The following is a 19228-nucleotide window of genomic DNA, read 5'->3' as shown; positions in this document are numbered from 1 at the left end:
CTTTTTAACACATATCCAAATATACTTTGAGACTTCCTTTCTAGGAAATGGAACTTAATTCCACTAGACTTAGAGACTCATTTGTAATGAGTAGGATTTGGAAAAGGAAAATAATAGTAACTTTTACCCGTGAGATACCTGGCTGTTACCATTAGCCAAGTCCCAAGGTAAACGCTGTCAGCAATGTATCCTGTCGGTAGTTATGCCCCTGGTGGGTGTAGTCAGGTGGGCATGTCACTTCCATGATATTGTTTCCTCAAACCTGTGATTCTGATTCTGGTTGGGTTCTAAAACTGGAAATGGAGATTTTTTTTAACAGAAAAAATCAGAAGCACGTCCACAGCTAACTTAGTATTAGCACAGTGTTAACATCTTAGTTTTCATAACTGCATTCTAGCTATTTAAGGTCCTAACATTGGAGAGAACTGATATTGTCTCCCTGCATGACTATTCTGTCCAGATTGAATTATGTCAGAAATTTTTTCAGGCCTAAAGAGGTTTTAAAAATTCAGATCAGCATGACAAGACTAGACAACTGTGGGTCTGAAGGTCAGGGGAAAAGTCCTGGCTGTAATTAGTCAGGGGCAGCCGTGGATGCGCAAAGGATGCTTGAGGACCTCCCTTGTGGAATCGTGAGCTGGCCCACGGAGAGCAGACATAGAAGGGAAATGGCTAGAACACAGGTGTCTACAGTTCAGCCCAGGAGGTGTCGTGGAGACTAGAGGATTTTCAGAAAAATGGTGGCTGTTGCCATTCTATCATTCAGAAATGAGCTCTGGAGTGTGAGGTGGATGTCAGGACCAGAACACCAGCCCTACCATCTACCCATTCCCGTTGTATGGCACGAGACAAGTTAGCACAGGAAGGCTGTTTGTCAGCACTAGATGAGTCACAGCCTGAATGTTGCTGTGATTACAGGTGCTCGGAGATTGTTGGATGATGAAAAAATAAACAAGCAGGGCTCTCAAGGGAGCCATGGAAGAAAGGGACTCAAAGAGGACATGCAGGTGATGGCTGGTATCAGAAGGTGGGAAATGACAAGCACTGGCCAGGGGTGAAGACTACCTGAACCTTTGCACATTGCACATAGAAAAGTCAATGGTATAGAAGTCCAATGGTATAGCCACCTTGGAAAACAGTGTGCTTGGTCCTCGACCAGCTAAACATTGTGTGATGGCATCTGTGTTAGCATGTGCTGGCAGGATCCATTGAAGAGGCAGCATCAGGACCATGAGTCACCATCGGATCCAGCAACTCTGCTCTCAGATTTAGGTCTAGACAAACTGAAAAGCAGGGATTCCTGCACATGCTCATAAGCCCGTGTTCTCTGGAGTGTTACCATTGTCAAGAGGGCATACAATGTAGTGAATCTATACAGCTGATTATTATCCTGCCTTTTAAAAAAATGAATTGATGTATACCACAGCATAAGGAAGTTCTGAAAGCAGTGCACTATGTGAGCTAAGTCAGACAGAAGGGGCAACGAGTGTCATTCCATTTCTGGGGATAGGCAGAGCCATAGAGATGGAAAGTAGATTGGGGGTTACCAAGGACGATGGGAATAGGGAGTTGTGCAGGAGCACACATAATTCCTGTGGAGGATGGTGAGAAAGTGCTGGAAACAAATAGTTACTGGGGCTGTGCAGTATTGGGAGTGTTTACAATGCTGCTCAATTGCATAATGAAGGGTGGTCAAATCTTGAGTTGGGTATCTCTCACCATGCATTCCCTTAAAAGGGCATCATGGTTAGCACTGCTGAGAAGTCACAGAATGGCTAGAACATGACCTCTTGTACTTTGAGATAGTGGGGTCACTGGTGACATTTCCAGGCCTTCTATGATAGGGGTGGGGGGAAGTTGCCAGAAATCATCTTGCAGAATTGGAGAAACAACCTCAGCTGGGAAAACCACTTGCCTTGAAAGCCTGAGGACCTGACTTGGGATTCCCAGAACGCACATCTACAGCCAAGCATGGTGATATAAGCTTATAGTCTCAGCAGCAGCGGGATGGGAGGCAGAGGTGGGCAGATATGTGGAAGCTTGAGGACCAACCAGCCTGGCCTGCTGGGCAAAGTTCCAGGCCAACAAGAGACTATTTGTACAAGTAAAGTTTTACTGTGACACGGCCACATCTATCATGTGCATATCGCCTGAGACTTCTTACGTTCATTATGATTAGTTAAGTAGCTGCCCCAGACACAACCATATGGGCTGCAAAACTGAAAATATTTACTACCAGAGCCTCTGAAGGGAATTTTCCAACCCCTGGCTAGGAAACATCCCTGGTCATTTAAGGAGTTGGGCTTTCTAAAATAATGCCTGTACTTCTGGCAGGCTACTGAGTCAGTAACACTGCCTCTTAGAAAAGGGGAGCAGAAAGGACCTAGTGCGGACACATGACAATGAATAGGAAGGAAGAGGATGCAGAGGCAAAAGATAAAATAAAGTAAACCCTATTCATTTCTTTCTTTCTCCTTGCCACATTCCTTGGTCACTGTGGGCAAGCCTATAGCCTGAAGAATAGTTGTTGAGGATGCTAGGGTAGGACCATGGGAACCCCAAGTGTTCTTGTAATGGATGGAAAACAGAATGGTTTGTAAGACCTGACTCTCGGGCTCAGAGTGGCCATGGAAGTACAGTTTGTGGATATGGGGATCACTGCATCCTCCTTTCTCTTGATTCTCTGGAAAGGAATTCTAAGTGCTTTCCACGCAGGCCCTCTCAGAAGTCTTACTGGTAATACGTCGCCACATGGCCAGTGCCAGTGGTAATCAGAGGCTGCAAACTGTAGTTAGGCTCACCGGTTCCTCTTTTGTGCAGAATAATGCCTGTAACCCAGGGCTTTCAAGTGTTTGTTAATTTTCTTTCTGGGATTGAGTTCTGAACTTACATCAGACCAAAGACAAAGCCTGGCACTTCTAGAACTTCTGTGGCACAAACTGTGCCAAGTCGTGTGCCTATGTGACCTCTGAAGTATCTTTCTGACCAGTGGGTGACATTTCTCCATTTCACAGGAGGGACCATCAGGGCTCAAGGGTGTTAATTATAGAAGTGGGTTTTGAACCAACACATGTCTGATTCCAGGACTGGAGCTATTTCTACTGGGTCAGATGCCACCCTGTTCTCCCTGGCCACCAGTACCCTCAGAATGCTTTTGTGTACCTTCAGAGGCAGAATCCAATACTTGGTGCATTGCAACCCACTTTGGACTTTGATTCATACTATTACAGAACAAAGCTGATGTTTGGAGTTCTGCAGGCTTCTGCGGGTCTGTGCAAACCTCTCTCCTCCATGTGTCCCCCAATTCCACTCTGATGGTCACGCTGAGTCTGCTAAGAGTCGCCTTACGTCTTCTTGACGACACTACCACCCAGAGTTCTCTTGTCCCCACTTTACAACTTATTTTTACACCCGCTACAATAATTCCTTAATATAGTGGTTTAAGTACCACAACCCAGGAATGCAGCAAAAGGGGGACACAGTGGCTCCCCATTCACATCCATTCCTGGTCATATGACAAGCAAGTGGCATGATGGTGACTACTTCCCATGCTGCCTTTTGATGGTGGTGTCTAGATTTCTACAATTATCAAATGGATGGAAAGGGGAATGCAGAAGCCATCCACCCACCTCTTGACTTGGGGCCAGTGGGAAAAATAAACTATATCCCAGGGCTGGCCACTTGTGCATGCCCTGGGTCTCCTGGCTTCTCCAGTCTGCCTGCCTGCAGCTCCTCCTGCTGCAGCCCACTGCCTCCTGCCTGCCTCAGTGGAGGAGGCAGAGCCATCCCCCTGCGTTCATTCTGAGTGCTTACCTTAGACCCCTTTTCATGAATGAGGCCAGATGCACACTCCACATTGATCATTTCTGTCCCTCCCCTTTTCTGCTTTCTGTTAAAGGCAGCCCCCCAGCTCCCAGCTGGCTCCTGTCCCCTCCCCCAGCCAGGAGAAGTTATTACATGAAGAGATCAGCTTACCAGTTTTCTTCAGAGCAGAGGCTGAGCTCAGAGCACGGGGTAGTACAGTGGGGGAAAAGAGCCAGGGAACCAGCGCGGTGCCTACGGAACTCCAGGCTGGAATCCCTGAGACACAAGTGCATCTGCTAGCGTTAGCACTTGGCAGACGGAGTCTCCTCCAGGGTAGCTTTGACTCTGGGTAATAATGTTTGTCAGCTACCTGTTATTAACATTGTTCCACACTGAGACAGCAATGTTAGCAAGACCTGGGGGAGAGGTAAGCCAAATAAAATATCTTGTCAGAAGTTATATTTTTGTCAGCATTAAATTTCCCCTTCTGTCTACGAAGAGGGATTGGGGAATAGGTTTTTGTGGTGTGTAAAGAATAATGCTTTCTATGACTTTGTTTTAGGTTTTTCTTGCAGGGAAACTTCTATTCCTCTTGAAGGAGACTATGCTTTCTAAAAATCTCATGCTGAGCCTGTCCATGCAGTTGCCTCCCCGGGGACCTGCCATGGCCTGGGTGACAGATGTCTAAGGCATGCATTCTTCTTCTGCTGTTTTCAGGGGTCTGGGGGAATGTGTGTGAGATTCCAGTAGGGTCTGGTGCTGATGCAGGACGACGGACACTGCCTTTGAGGCATTTCTCCTCTTGTGTTCAGAGAGAATCTGCATGGGTGAGAGATTACCTTTCTCCCCCTGCCCTCATCCTGTAATTTCTCCTCCTTCTCTTTGATGTGCATGGGTAAACCTGCAGTTTGCTTTCTGCCGTGGGTGTGGAGGGGAAAGAGTGGTATGCCCAGATCTGACAGGGGAAAAACAGAAGGGCATGTCTTAGTGTCTGTGAGGACAACTTCTTATCGATCTGGCTCCTGCGTTTGCTGGGTATGTTTCTGGATACCACTGATACCTCCAAGAGACGGTCTTGATGCGAGCAGAGTCTGGAAGTGTTCATCACTGAGTAGGGAGGAGGGAACACTTAATGTCACCCACCCTGCCCTGCAAATGAGCGGGCACCAACTTTGAATCCTCCTCTACTCCTTCACTACTAACTCCGATGGAAATTCTCAGAGACAAGAGTAATCCAAATGCAGCCTTTCCCCTGAACCCATCCTCCTCCTTGAAAAGCCTAGTGACTTTTACGTCTCTATATCTTTTAAAAGGGCCACGAGGCCACTTCCCGGCTTTGCCTTTTGTTTGCCTTGTCAGGGGCCAGGAGAACCCTGAAAGCTAATGTAATTGCTTCTTTCCCTAAGCGTGCTTCCGTGCTCCCGAGCGTGCTCCCCAACCCACGCCCATGCTGCAAGGCTGGGGTGGTCATTTGTCCCAGGCTGCCTGCCTGTTAGTTACCCAAGCCCTCTGCGCTGTGCTGTGCGTAGTCTCTGGGGGAACAGAGCTCTTGAGAGAGAAGCGGAGATGCCTAGTAGATTAGAAATGCTGACCGCCGAAAGCAGACCACTGGTCTCTGCTTGAAGTCGAAGTTTGCGGCTTCCCTGTTGATTTTTTTACTGTGTGGAGTAAATGACAAATGGGCCCACCTCATTCAGCCCGGAGCACTTAAGCAGGCGAGAGGCAGGCTCATGTGGAAAATATTTCTATCACCGCTGCCGACACATCTGGTCAGGGGAGACCTCCATACTGGGCAAATCACAGCACTGTAGCAGGCCCTCCATGGTGTGCCAATTACTCTTATTAACAGCAAAGCAGAAGGCAGCTTCGGTTACCTGCCCACAACTGGCTCCCAGGGAGGGCCACTCTGGAATGCATGTCCTGGAGCCACTCACACAGGAGGGACATGGGAAGCAGAGCACACAGGCAAGCCCTTACCTTGATGGTATAGAGATAGCACCGGGTGCTCACTCAGGACAGTGGGACCAGACTGGCTTTGGAGTTCAAGTATGTATGCTTAACCAGCCAGAAAACCCAAATAGAGTTAGTAAGATGTCTGCCCTGCCACCCTCCCGCCCCCCGCACTACACTGCCGTACCATATAAAGATCTCCCCATGCCGCCTTCTTCTTCTTCTTTTTTTTTTCTCTCTCTCTCCAGCATGTGTGCATGGGTGTGCCTGTGTGCATACATGTAAGCATGTGGACGTTTCTGTGCACTTGGCTCTGTAAATGCCTGCACTACGAGGAGATGCTATCAGTAGGATTCCTTTCACTTGTTGGAAGCGAAATGATGAGGAAGGAGCATGACTGAGCCCCCCACTCCTTAAAAGAGAATGTTGTTTATAAAGAGCTTTGAAGAATGTGGCATTTTATAGGGGCCTCTCTTTTATTGCCATGTTACTCACAAAAGCATTCCCATAAACATTTGGTGGCGTCCCTAAGTCACCACAATTTTCTTTCCTCCTGCCCGCCAATGGGTTTTCCTGCAGGTTCTAATTATCTTCTCTTTGGATGTTCTTTAAAACACACAGGAGGAAAGGAGGAAAGGGGAGCAGGCGTTGTCCATCCAGGCTGCTGAGCTGGCTATGTTCTCAGCCTGGGATTGGGAGCCAAGCAGCAGAGCTGGGACCAGTTGTTGTCTTGGGTGTGAAGTCTTTGCAGATAATTGGGGGCTTGAGTCGGGGAGCTACTTGTTGGTCCAGGACAGAGCAAGCTGGTATTAGGTCAGTGTATTACTGCTGTGTGTGGGGGGGAGGAGGGGGAGGGGAAAGCTGTTGTTGTCTTTGTTTCCTGGTTGCCATGGCATTGAACTTAGAACCTTGGGCTCACTAGAATGCCTTTAACTTTGACAATATCAGAATAGAAACCATGTATACCTACAGACATCAGTGCATCCTCTGAAGGACTGTAAAGTACTTGAAGTCATGATGGATTTTCAGTGCATTTTTAAAAAGTGTTTGTTTTTATTTGTAATTCTGTGGGGTGGGATAGACATCTGCACATAAGTGTGGTGCCCACAGGAGCCAGAAGAGGGTGCTCCTGAAGGAGGAGTTACAAATGGTTGTGAGTCACCTGACATAGTACGAGGACCTAAACTCAGATCTTCTGAAAAGCAGAACAGCCTTTCAACTGCTGGGCCATCTCTCCAGCCCTGATGCAATTTTTAAAACATGCTTTGTTGCATCTAGTCCCCGATTTCCAATATTGCAGAAACTCACCGCACGCACCCCATTCCCAGCTCTCTCGGTACCTTTGCGAGTGTGGAAAGCATGCCAGGATGCGGTCAGAGTCTATGTGGAGATAGAGATAGGCAGTGAGGGACTGCATTTCCTGTCCTTATCCAAGGAGACCAGTGAGGTCCTGTTATATGGAGGGAGGAGAAGGAAGTAGGGGTAACCTGAAAGCCCTGAACTTCTGTGTACTGAGGTGAGACTGTGTCAAAGGATGCTGTGGTGGGACAGTGTTAAAGGATGCTATTTTAACTTTGTAAGGCAATACAGCAAAACCTATCAAACTTAAAAAGAAATGCCCGCTAACGCTTGCAGACTTTCCTTTTGGTGATGAAAATGTTTAGGAGTTAGGTGGTAGCAGGGTGATTGCACCGTTCTGTGACTACACTAAAAGCCACTTATGATAGATAGCTCTCCTTCCTTTTTATGTGCTGGAGAATAAACCTAGAACATCATATATGTTAGTTATGTAATCTACACTTCCACCCCCAAATTACATGCTTTAAAGTGTGTGTGTGTGTGTGTGTGTAGGTCAAAAGTCAATGCCATACATTTTCTCTCTCTCCTTTTGTTAATTTTTAATTTCGAGATTATATTTAATTATATTTCTCCCTTCCCTTTCCTCCCTCCAAACTCTCCCATATAACCCTCCCTGCTCTCCTGCAAATTCATGACCTCTTTTTTTTCACTAATTGTTATCAAATACATATATGTATATGTGTATATATAATATATATTATATGTGTGTATTCATCTATATTACTAAGTATAGGGTATAATGCCCACATAACGTTACTTGCATGTATTTCTCAAGGCCAATTGACTTATCTCTGGCCTACCAATCAATGTGTTCTTCCCTGGGGAAGACCTTCTCTTCCACTCCCAGCTTTCCACAGTTGCCTGTAGTTTTTATGTAGGATTTGGCCATGTCCCGTTTGGCCTAATCTTTGGTGACATCCTTGTTCAGTTCATTAACATTCTTTATTCTTTGAGAGCTTCACACAGTACACAGTACATATTAACTGAATCCATCCACCCACCCACCCCCAGTGCCCTACATTCCGTCTTCTTCCAACTTGATGCCTTTTTATTTTTTGTTTTGTTACTAATAACCCTGAGTCCAGTTAATGCTTCCTGTATCCACATGGGCATGTAGCCAGCCACTGGAGCAAGGACCACCTACGAGCAGCCATAGCCCCAAAGGAGAGTGACTCTCCCTCCCTCAGCAAGCATCAATTGCCAGGAACCCAATAGGGATAGGGCAGGATCTCTCAGTGAACCTGGAACCCAAAGGCATTTGAGTCTGAGCAATGGAAACCAACAGTCTCACCTCCTTCCAGATTTAACTCATTCCAGTGATGAAGTATTTCTAGAAGTAGTTCACCACTGAGTGTGTGGCCTGCCGGATATGTATGGTAGATACTATTAGCCAGTTATAAGTTCCTATCCACATTTTTATAAGGAAAGGTTGTTGAGCTTTATCAAATTTTGTTCACCTTCATTAAAATGCTCACTTGCCCTTTTCCTCTGCTGCATTTACATAGTGATTCTATGTGATCAGTGGATGTCTGTGTCTTTACAATTGCCTGCCTACTGATGCACTTGCTAGATTTCATGTAGTCGTTGCCTTTGCTACCTGATATGACTTATGAGTATTGCATTGCTCTCTTTTGTAAGTCAGTGCCATTGGGTCCTGGCAATCTAATGATGCTAGCCCAAAGTTTTCTAAATCAGTCCCTCATCTTCTCATGTGCTTTGAAACAGTTTAAACACCAGAGAAATTATCACTTGGCCTAAAGGATTTTAAAAGTGAATCATAAAACCACCAAGCTGTTTTGAGTATTTAAGTGTTTAAAACATGACTCTTGTTTCCATAGAAGGTGTAATACTTAATACGTATAGGAGAAAACATGCCCTGTGGAAGCAGACTGTCAAGCAGGTAATTAACAGACAGCTGTGGACATTGCCCCGCTAAGAACACCAGGCATCCCTAGCCTTGTGTGCCACTTCCAGGGGCTCCAGCCACCCTGCTTTCTCTCCCTTAGAGAAAACATTGCCCAGAATTTTATGTTATCCCATCATTGCCTTTAAAAACAATAATGACAGCTAGTAGTGGGTGGGTGGCATATACCTGTAATCCTAGCACTTGGGAGGCAGAAGCACGCAGATCTCTTTAAATTCAAGGCCAGTCTGATCTACATAGCAAGTTCCAGGACAGCCAGTATTACATAATGAGACACCATCTTAAAATAATGTAATTTTTAGTAATAGTAGTGGTAATAGTAGTAGTGGTAACTACATATGTATATATCTATAAAGGTCATATTATTTAATATTGTTTTGTTTTAAATTGTATTAGCATGGTCTTTACATTGTTTTCAGCTTGATTTCTCGTTTAACATGAATGGTACACTGAGCTGTGGTTCCTTCATTTTAGCACAACACAGCATGAGTATGTAGAACTTAATATATGTAAATATAGCATCATTCTTAAGATAAATACTTGTCTTTTTTTTAAAAAAAAAAGTTTTCTTTCCCCGTGTACAAGTACTTAGTCCACATGTATGTATGTGCACTGTATGTGTGCCTGGTGCCCTCAGAGGACAGGAGAGGGCATCAGATCCCCTGGAACTGGAATTACAGACAATTATGAGCCACCATGTAGGTTCTGGGAATCAAATCCAGGTCCGGTGTAAGAGAAGCAAGGGCTTTTAACTACTGAGCCAACCCTCCAGCCCCAAATACTTGGGTTTTCTTGTTTGTTTTCCTGCTATAAACATTCTGCTATGAATGTTCTGGAACATGTGTCCCCATAAGCATCAGTAAGGATCCCTGCAGGGTATGCATACGCATTGCCTTGCTAGGTCACTGAGCATGCGTCTGGGAGGCATAAGATATGCCGAGTTGACTTGCTCGGCTGTTATGTCCACCCTCATGCCCACTAGACGTGCAGGCAAGTTCTCAAGGGTGCATCGTCTTTCCAATATTTGGTATTGGGGAATGGATTAATTTTACTGCTATATTAGGCACGAAATAGTATCAGTGTATAATTGACATTTCTCTGGCCATCATCAATCACTGTGTAACTTGTCCATATATCTTCTGTGAAATGTCTGTATCTCCTGGTTTTAAATTTGATTTTTGCTATTTCAACACCAAGTCAGAGACTCACTACATAGTTTGAATATGAATGTCTTGCTCGTTAGCTCCTGTAATATTTTTTCCAGTAGCTCATATTAAATTTTATAGTGTTTTTGGCTCAAGAGAGGCCCTTAGTTTTAATAAATTTAAATGCATGTTTTATGTCATTATAGTGAGTCTTTCTACTTCTTAGGAAATTATTCCCAAGGATATAAAGCTAATCTCTTACATTTCTTTCTAAAATTATCAAAGTCTTGCAACTCATGATTAAAAGCATTGTAATTTTATTTATTTTCAAGCTTGTGTATGTTGAGCTTATTCTCCATCCATGCTTCTGCACCCTCCTTCTCCTCTCCTCTTTCTTGATGGTCTCTTCTGTCACCCAGAAACAAACACACATACACACACACATACATACATACATAAATACATACACATACATACACACATACACACACACATATATACATACACACACATACATACACATACATATATACACACATACACAAACATATACACACATACATATATATATATATATATACACACACACACCTCCTAAAATCTACAAAGAAGAGAAAACATATACTATTTAATAGGTTAATTCACTTAACATGGAGATCCCCAGAGCTGATTTTCCTCTGTATTGTGAGTAGGACCTGTTTTCATTTTGTCCCTCAATGATAGGACTGTTTATGCAATAGTCTCCTCCTTTCACCAGACTCTGTCTGATATTGAGTTCCCACACATAGTTCCTTCTGTATCTGTCCTCAGTTGACCATCTCTCCACCTTTACATCTGTAATTAAGGGTCTTAATTACTAACGCTTATAGCAAAGCTCAATCCATAGAGCCTGTCTCTCCTTCTTGTTATGGCTTTATATAAAAACTTGCACTTTCTAATGAACTTTAAAGTTGTAATTTTCAATTTTCCTTGACAACCCTTTCGAGGTTTTGTCAAACCTATTTTTGAGTCTGTAGCTCTACTCAGGAACACTGACATTGCTTTTATGACATTCTGTGAACATGGTATTACCTTCACATTTGCTTCTGTCTTTGAAGATTTTCAAGAAAATGTAACTTTTGTTCTTTCTAAGTCCATAATTTTATTTGTAGTAATGATCATTTTGCCTATTTCAGTTCTTAGGTTGCTACTGAAAACAGCTTACCATAAATTTTTGCTTGTACACTTTACTAGTTTAAAAATGTATCTTTGATTCTTACTCTGTCAAGATAATGAACTTCTCTTATGAATAGCCATTGCTATTCATACTAGGTCCCAATATGTAGCCTTGGCAGGACCACAAGCATGCTCTACATAAACCAGGCTGACCTTGAACTCATAGATAGCTGCCTGCCCTTGCCTCCCAAGTGCTGGGACTAAAGGCATACTATACCACTCTTGGCTTTAGGTCATGGATTTTACTTGATATTTTCTGTCTACTGGGATAATTTGGTCTTCTTCTGCTAATCTATCGGCATGGGAAGTTGCTATTTAGGTTACATCTTGTAAGATCTGATATCCAGTGCTGATTTTTCAATCTCATGTGTTTTAAAAATTGATGTGACCAGTGTGTTATGTAATTGAAAGAATAAGTATGGAGAGCTGGCTCCTTTTTCCTAATCCCAATTTAACCTCTAACTTGATTATACTGTGGTCAGAAAATGTGGCGTCTGGGATGCTGGGGTTCGAGAGTTGCTGTTTTCTGCCTTATTTTACGGACAGGCCTCCTGTAAACATTGTGAGAGTTACTTGAGGCGCATGTTCATTTTGATGCATACCTTTATAATTGAGTACTGGAACCTTAAGAGTGCACGGTTACAGTTTTAGATGGGGGTGAGTGGGTAGGAGCTCTGCACTCGTTTGCAGCGAGGTATTTAGATGCTTGTGAATGTGAGTGCACCTGTGCCTGCGTATGGAGAGCAGAGGCCAGCATTGGCTATCCTTCCTCAGGAGCCATCCACCTTGTTGTCGGAGACAGAATCTTTCACTGGGGTCTGAGGCTTCCCAGTTTAGGGGTGCCCTGGCTTTGCCTCCCTAGCAATGAGGGTCTCTAAATTGTCAAGCTGCAGGTCCCAACGAAAGTACACCACTAAGCTCGGCGTTTTACATGGGGACCGAACGCAAGCTTTCCAGCGTATGCAACAAGCATTTTATCAGTTGAGTTGCCTCTCTGCTAGTCTGTTAAATTGTTCATTGATTCAATAAACGCACATATTTATGGAATATCACAATACATACAATTTAAAATGATCAGATCAAGATACTCGGTATATGTATCACCTCAAATATCATTCCTTTATTTGTATTAGGAGTTTTCAAAACCCCTTTATTAGCTATTTGGAACTACACAATTAATCTCAACCATAGCTATCCACCTGTGTTGCAGACCCTTTAAACTGTTCCCCCTATCCAATTGCATTCCTGTCTCCGCCAACCAGCCATCCTCCACCCCTCCTTCCACCCTTGATAGTAGACCTTATCTGTCTACTTTCATGAGAGCCATTTTCAAGCTTCCACAGGTAAGTGAGGGCAAGCAGTCCTTGTCTCTTTGTCCCTAGCTTGTTTCCATCAACACAGTGTTCTCCAGGCCCATCCAAAGTGCTGTGAACAACAGCTTCACCCCTGTGAGCTGAATAACACTTCACTGTGTGTATATATGTATGCCGTATTTTCTTTATCCATTCTTCCACGTATGGATGCCTAGGTTGATCCCTTTTGTGAATAATAAATAGGGATGCCTTGGTATATCTATTAAACTAGAGTTATAGATAAAATGGCTGGTGACCTCCATATCTTTACTTGTGTTTGTATATCTTTTGATATTTGATGGATGGTTATTGAGATCTCCCACCAGCAGCTTTACAGGCCTGGGAGAGGTGGGCCATGACTGCTGTCACTCATCCTGGGAGGGGTGGGCCATGGCTGCTGTCACTCATCCTGGGAGGGGTGGGCCATGGCTGCTGTCACTCATCCTGGAAGGGGTGGGCCATGGCTGCTGTCACTCATTAAGCTACCTTGTCCTTTGTGCTCATGGCCTCTTGTGTTCAGCAGCTTCCCGCCTCTCATTGTTCTAGCCACTTCTGACTTTAGGATGTCTTCATCTCCACAGTGCTCCATCTGGGTAGCCCTTCCACTTTGAAGCTTCTCGCCATCATAAACTCTCACATCCAGAAATCCCTCAGAACTTTTATCTGCTGACTACATCCTCTCTGGTTTTATAGATGTTGTTGCATGTGTATCTTTTCTGCCGTTACCAGGTAATTGGGGGAAGGGAAGAGGAAGACAAACACCTTTGCTAAGTCAGCCATCTAACCCTGTAAGATGTATTTGGGCCCTTTCCCTCCCTATTGGATAGGCAATTTTTCTAGATGTCCATTGTCTCATATAAGATGATGACAGTAATACTGACCTCAGTAGTGTATGCAGCACCAATACGACAGTGCTGATAGAGCCTGGTAAGGTCCGTGAAATGCAAAGGGTGGTCTTCAGCATCTTCCTTTAACTTTTCCTTTTGTGTAGTTGCACCAGAGGAAAGTGGCCAGTAGTGGTTGAGATATCATGAGAGGCTCAGATAAAATTTAGGATGCACTTTTTGAGAGTATCACTTGCCAACAAACTACTGGTTACATTAGTAGAAAGTCCTATGCTTTGAGGCTAACTGGATGGCTCAGCCTATAAAGTGCTTGCCTTGTAACTGTGAAGACCCAAGGTCAGTCCCCCAAGCCCACATAAAAATGCCAGGTACGATGGCATACGCTGTAGTCCCTGCACTGGGAAGGTGGAGCCTGACAGGAGACTCTCCGGAGACTGCTAGCCAACTTGACCAGACTTATTGGTAAGCTCCAGGCCAATGAGACCCTACCTCAAGGTGGGTGACATTCTTGAAAATGATACCTAAGGTTGCCCCTCTGTACTCCACGTGAGCATATGCACTTTGTGTTGCTATGATGAAACACCTGGAGGAGGAGAGGGTCTGTCTGGCTTACAGAAATACCAAGGGGAACCAAGGCGAGAACTCAGGGCATAAACCTACAGGCAAGAACTGAAGTAGAAACCATAGAGGATCATGGAGGCTTGCCTAGCCTACTTTCTTATACAACCCAGGACTACCTGCTAGGTATGGCACTGAATACAGTGATCTGAGTCCTCCCATATCAACCATTAGACAAGGAGACGCCCCCACAGATGTGCCTACAGGCCTGTCTGATGGAGACATGTTCTCCATTGACGGTCTCTCTTCCCAGATGACCTGGCTTGTATCAAGTTGACAAAAAACAAAAAACAAAAAACAAAAAAACAAAACAAAACAAACCTAACCAGTATATCCCTGCATATACATGTACATGAACATAATACACACACACACACACACACACACACACACACACACACCATTGTACACACATGCTTCTTAAAAAGTTGTATGTTTTACAAATAAAAGTACTGTTTGTCCAAAAACAAATCCTATTATGGGTGACTTTTCTTCTTTTCTGTTTCTTTACATTAACTATTGACACTCATACTCAATTAGCCATTTCTCCTTTTAAAAGATGTTTTGACTTAATCCTATTTGCTGATTCAGCCTATTATATAAACTTATTTACTTTAGCTTAGAAAGTTAATGCAAATAATAGAAAGAATGCTGCAATTTCAACACAGGCATATTTAAAGGACAAAATGAGTATTTAATGTAAAACAGTGGTTTCTATTAGAATATATTGAAATCAGTGTATACACATACACTCACTCACACACACACACACACACACACACACATACACACTATCCCTGCAGTGCAAGCACACCTGAATTATACTCAGTGACTATGGGACTATGTCTAGTGTACGGTTGTACATGGAAGGTTTCATGTTGTGTGTTAGAGATTCCTAAGACTGGACCCCAGTTCACTCCAAAGGTTGGCACTACCATGTATGGTAGTGAGGGCAGACATGTGAGTTCGTCTGAATGTAAGGGTCAGGACCAGCCCTGAGAAGAAGACAGTGTCTGAGGTAGGATTGAGGAATTCATAGGAGTTCCATAGACACTAAGCCCCAGGAACAATATGGACAAAGAAAGTATTGAGTCGGGGAAAGCAGGGCATATTTAGACAATGGCAATTCTGTCCCTCTTGGCTAGAACATTAAGTCCCCACAGGAGAAGATAATGCATGTAGGCTGGAGGACATGTTGTTCACAATACAACCCCAGCATTTTAAATAAAAAGGATTGAGGGGAGGTTTTCCTGGCCAAATATATACCAATTTTTGAGAGTGTTCCATGGCAGCTTGTAAAGAGAGACTTTACATTTGTAGTATAAATATAGACATGTGTAATGTGTGGGCATCCATCCATATAATTATGCCATTCCCTTATTCTGTTTAGATGTGTTCTTAAATCTTCTAGGTTCTCCAAGAACTCGCTAAGATTAAATGATTTCCTAAATGCATTTCAACTTTAAAATTGTCTGAGCTACAAATGTAGGCTGTAAACCCTGGCTAGCATTAGTGCCTAGTACAGAGGGCACTTAGAGCCCACTGGTTTGAAGGTGCCCGACCTCAACTTGAATCACTGGTCCTCTGTGTCTCTTGCTTAGCTGGGTTGGGTAACTCCTCTAAGCATCACTTAGCAGTGTTCATGATCGCATCAGCATCAGAGTCAGGGAGACTGAGGAGAGTGCTGCCACAGAGCGCTTATGTAGAGCAGATGCACAATAGATGGCAGCTCTCAACGTTGGGAAAAGCAATGCCTATGTCTGTTATGATCTGAATATGAAAGGCCCCCATAGACACATTCAATTCCTCCAGCCAATAGTACTGTCTTGGAATGTTCTGGAAACTTTAACACATGAAGCTAACCTGAGGGAACTTGGTCACTAGGGCAGGTCTTGGGGAGAAGGGGGCATATTTTGTCCCAGGCTCCTCCCAGTCTCCTCCATGCCTACAGAAAGATGAGGAACTCCTCTAATATGCTCCTACCAACATAGTGGACAGAACCTCTGAAACGAATCATGAGATTAGGTCCTTAATCTTTTAACATGTTTTTCACACATCTTGGTCATAACTACAGGAAAATAACTAGTCTCAAAAGCCTAGCATAAGGTAGTAGGGGTGTTAGGACATTCTGTGAGGGGGCGGGGTATGTCAAGATAAAGCACGGTGTAGGGTTGAGAAGATGATGCAGTTGGTGAACTATATACTACCCAAGCCTGAGGACCTGAGTTTGAGCCCCGGGGCCCACGGGTTTAAAAAGCCAGGCATGGTGGTGCATGTGTGTAATCCCAGCACTGAGAAGATGAATGCTGTTAAGGGAGAAAGAATGAGAGTGGGCTTCCTTAGGCTCCAGGTTGGTCCTATCATCCCAGATGACAAGCACAAAGCTAGCATGCCTACATGGTCTTCACAGCAAAGCCTCAGCTGTAACTTTGATTCAAACCCTCTCTTCACTAGAACCAAAAAAGAGATGTTAAATACAATTCCGCTCGAGTGGAGGAAGGGAAGGATTCAGCCATCATCCAATCCAGCGCTCTCATTTTACATAGGAGGCACAGAAATCATTGAGAAGGTTTTATGGTGTGCCCAAGACCACTGCATGGCTTAGCCAAAGTTGAACGGGTGAGTGGTTCAAGAGCAACTGGATCTTCAGGAGACAATTGTGCCATCAAAGACCACTGAATGTGCAAAAGCTTAGGGGTTGCTTGAGAATGTGGTTTTAAATAAATGTGTTTAAACTGGAGGTGTTGAATGTATTGACCGTTATTTGTATGGGGACCTCAGTTGTATTTTAGTTTGTTCCCCCGAGCATGCTTACCTCACAGTCATGGTTAGAGCTGAATACCAGCAGCCTAAGACTGTGGGAAGGTAGAGGAGGAGGGGAAGGGTGGGACCACACCTAGGCCCTCGTTTACTCAACACATTATTCATAAAAGCTGGGGAGCATTCCGCATGGCTGGAGGCTTATGCCAGTGAGTTAGAGAAGATCCTGACTTCAGTTTAGCATGCTTGCCCTGAAAGTATAACAGAAGTAGAGGCCTGAGAACTGTCTTGTCCTGGATGCAATTTGGGGTTTACCTCTAGCACTCTGCCCATGCAAAGTCCCACCCAGGCCGGGACACCTGAGCACCCATCCCTGGTTTTCACTTGCCTTGCCATACCTTCTTTGGCATATTCTGTGACAAATCCTTGGGTCTGGTTTGACCTGAGTTGCTGCCTTGGCAGGCCCTCCTTTGACCTTCCAGTCTCCCATTGAGCCAGGAAGCACGTAGAGCTGGGAAACCATCCTTCCCCGCCCTCTCCCTCATTTTGGCCACTTGACTACATGCGTGTAGCACACAATTGGTTAGTCTTTACATCAATCATCCTGGGGTAGAAGCTGTCTGGTGTGACACTGGCTGGGGATACCTGTCAAGACAAGGCACAGCAGAGTTTTGCTGGCAGTCCACCCCTCCAGCACAGTCTCCCCAGGAACCTTTGGTGTAAGCTCTAGTGTGAGGCAGCTCATGTGCAACCGTATTTTCTCAGTGCTCCAGAAACCCCATTCAAAGGCAATCAAAGTGCCAAATGCCATTGAAAACATATGCACTCTGTATAAGCACTTCAGGGCTGCCAGGTGCAGGGAGTCCTCTGGTTGTGAAGCATTTTCATGATCAGGAGGATTCTAAATCAACACCTAAAACCAGGTACACCTCACAATGGTTAAGGCAAATAACAGTCATTTTGGTACTGACTTACTCCTAAAAAGGAAAGCACACGAAGTAGGAAGTAAAGTCCACACATGTTAGTCAGTTCCAAATAATGGAGTCGTGAGTACACTCATAGCCTCTGATTCCCTGGGTTTGGAGTATGTTTGTCAGTATCCTAAACAGATAAGGCCTTGTCTCAAAGGGGCTACTCTGCAGCTGGGGCTCCCTTCTTCCTGGTCACCGCTCTCATTGCCAATAAATTACCCAGTGGATAGGAATTTCATTCCATTTGGCAAATGCACACTGAGTCCTCGGCATGCACAGGCCCCCAGAGAGATCTTGTGACTGACAGGTTTGAGGCAGCCTTAGCTCGCTGGGATTAGGAGGTATCTGTCCATCACTGGAATCAGATGGTGTGCCTGTTAGCCAATTCTCTACTGCATTTCATTTCTCATTATTTTTCTATATTGATGAAAATACAGTTGTTTGCATTTTTACAAAATAGGCTGACACTTATGCTTTCCAACGTAAAGAAGTAGATGTGTGTGCTTTTAGTGGCTCTGTGACATTTCCCCCATTTCCCTCTGTGAGACTCAACATAGGTAAGATACTCTTCTGCTACCATGCCCACACTGCCCATGGACCCTCCCCCAAGACAAGTCCCTGCTCCTAGCATACAGGGAAGGTGATGTGGCTCACAAAGATGATTGAGTACAGTGTAGAGACCACTGGAATGTGTATGGATCAATATTTGGTTTTCTGGGGTTTGGGGACTTTTTTTTTTCTCTCTTAATGATACTGAGACTTGAACCCAGGGCTTCGTGCATGCTTGGCAAAAGCTCTACCCCAGGCTATGCCATTGGCCCCTTATGTTGGCACTTGCAGAAGCAAAGCAGTAGTGTGGCTGATTCTGCCGAGTAGGTCAGGGTGTGTGCTTCCCTACAGAGAAGAGATTTCACTTGGAGCATGTGAAATAAGCAGGACTTTTTAAGTTGAGAAGGATGGGTGTGGGGTAGGTGAACTTTCCAGACGGGAAATAGTATGTAGAAATGCAAAATGTCTGCTCAAGTTCATATTTCTTATCCAAAACACAGATGTTTCAGAATATGTCAGTATGGTAGAAGACTTAGCCTGGGTTTTCCTCAAACCCTTGACTGTGTCTGAACAGTCACAGAGGTGTGGTTCATCAAGACGCGTATTAATGCCCTGCCGTCAGCGAAGCCGTGTTTCACAACCAAATGAGTAGAAAACCAAACTTACCATAAATAAATAACCGAACATCAGTCACTGAAAATCCACCTTGAATGGTTAAGCCTTTCGGATTTAGAGA

The 19228-nt window shown here is 44.4% G+C and overlaps 1 protein-coding gene across 2 annotated transcripts in view; it reads left to right on the top strand.

Annotated features, from left to right (window-relative positions):
• The window catches only part of Thsd4 (thrombospondin type 1 domain containing 4), a 552037-nt gene that overhangs the window by 379506 nt on the left and 153303 nt on the right, over positions 1-19228 (top strand). The window contains exon 1 of one of the 2 annotated variants that reach the window (XM_021172602.3): positions 4045-4231. The exons of the other annotated variant lie outside the window; for it this stretch is intronic. Coding sequence (XP_021028261.1) covers positions 4160-4231 — 72 coding nt within the window. The 5' untranslated portion in view covers positions 4045-4159. Of the gene's footprint in view, positions 1-4044; positions 4232-19228 lie in introns of those variants that run through there. 2 annotated transcript variants of the gene reach the window in all.

This window comes from Mus caroli, unplaced genomic scaffold (genome assembly GCF_978045245.1).
Source record: "Mus caroli unplaced genomic scaffold, Mus_caroli_1 scaffold_11, whole genome shotgun sequence".
Lineage (NCBI taxonomy): Eukaryota > Metazoa > Chordata > Mammalia > Rodentia > Muridae > Mus > Mus caroli.
Note: the sequence above shows the minus strand (reverse complement) of the source record. Positions and strands in the feature narration are given on the sequence as shown.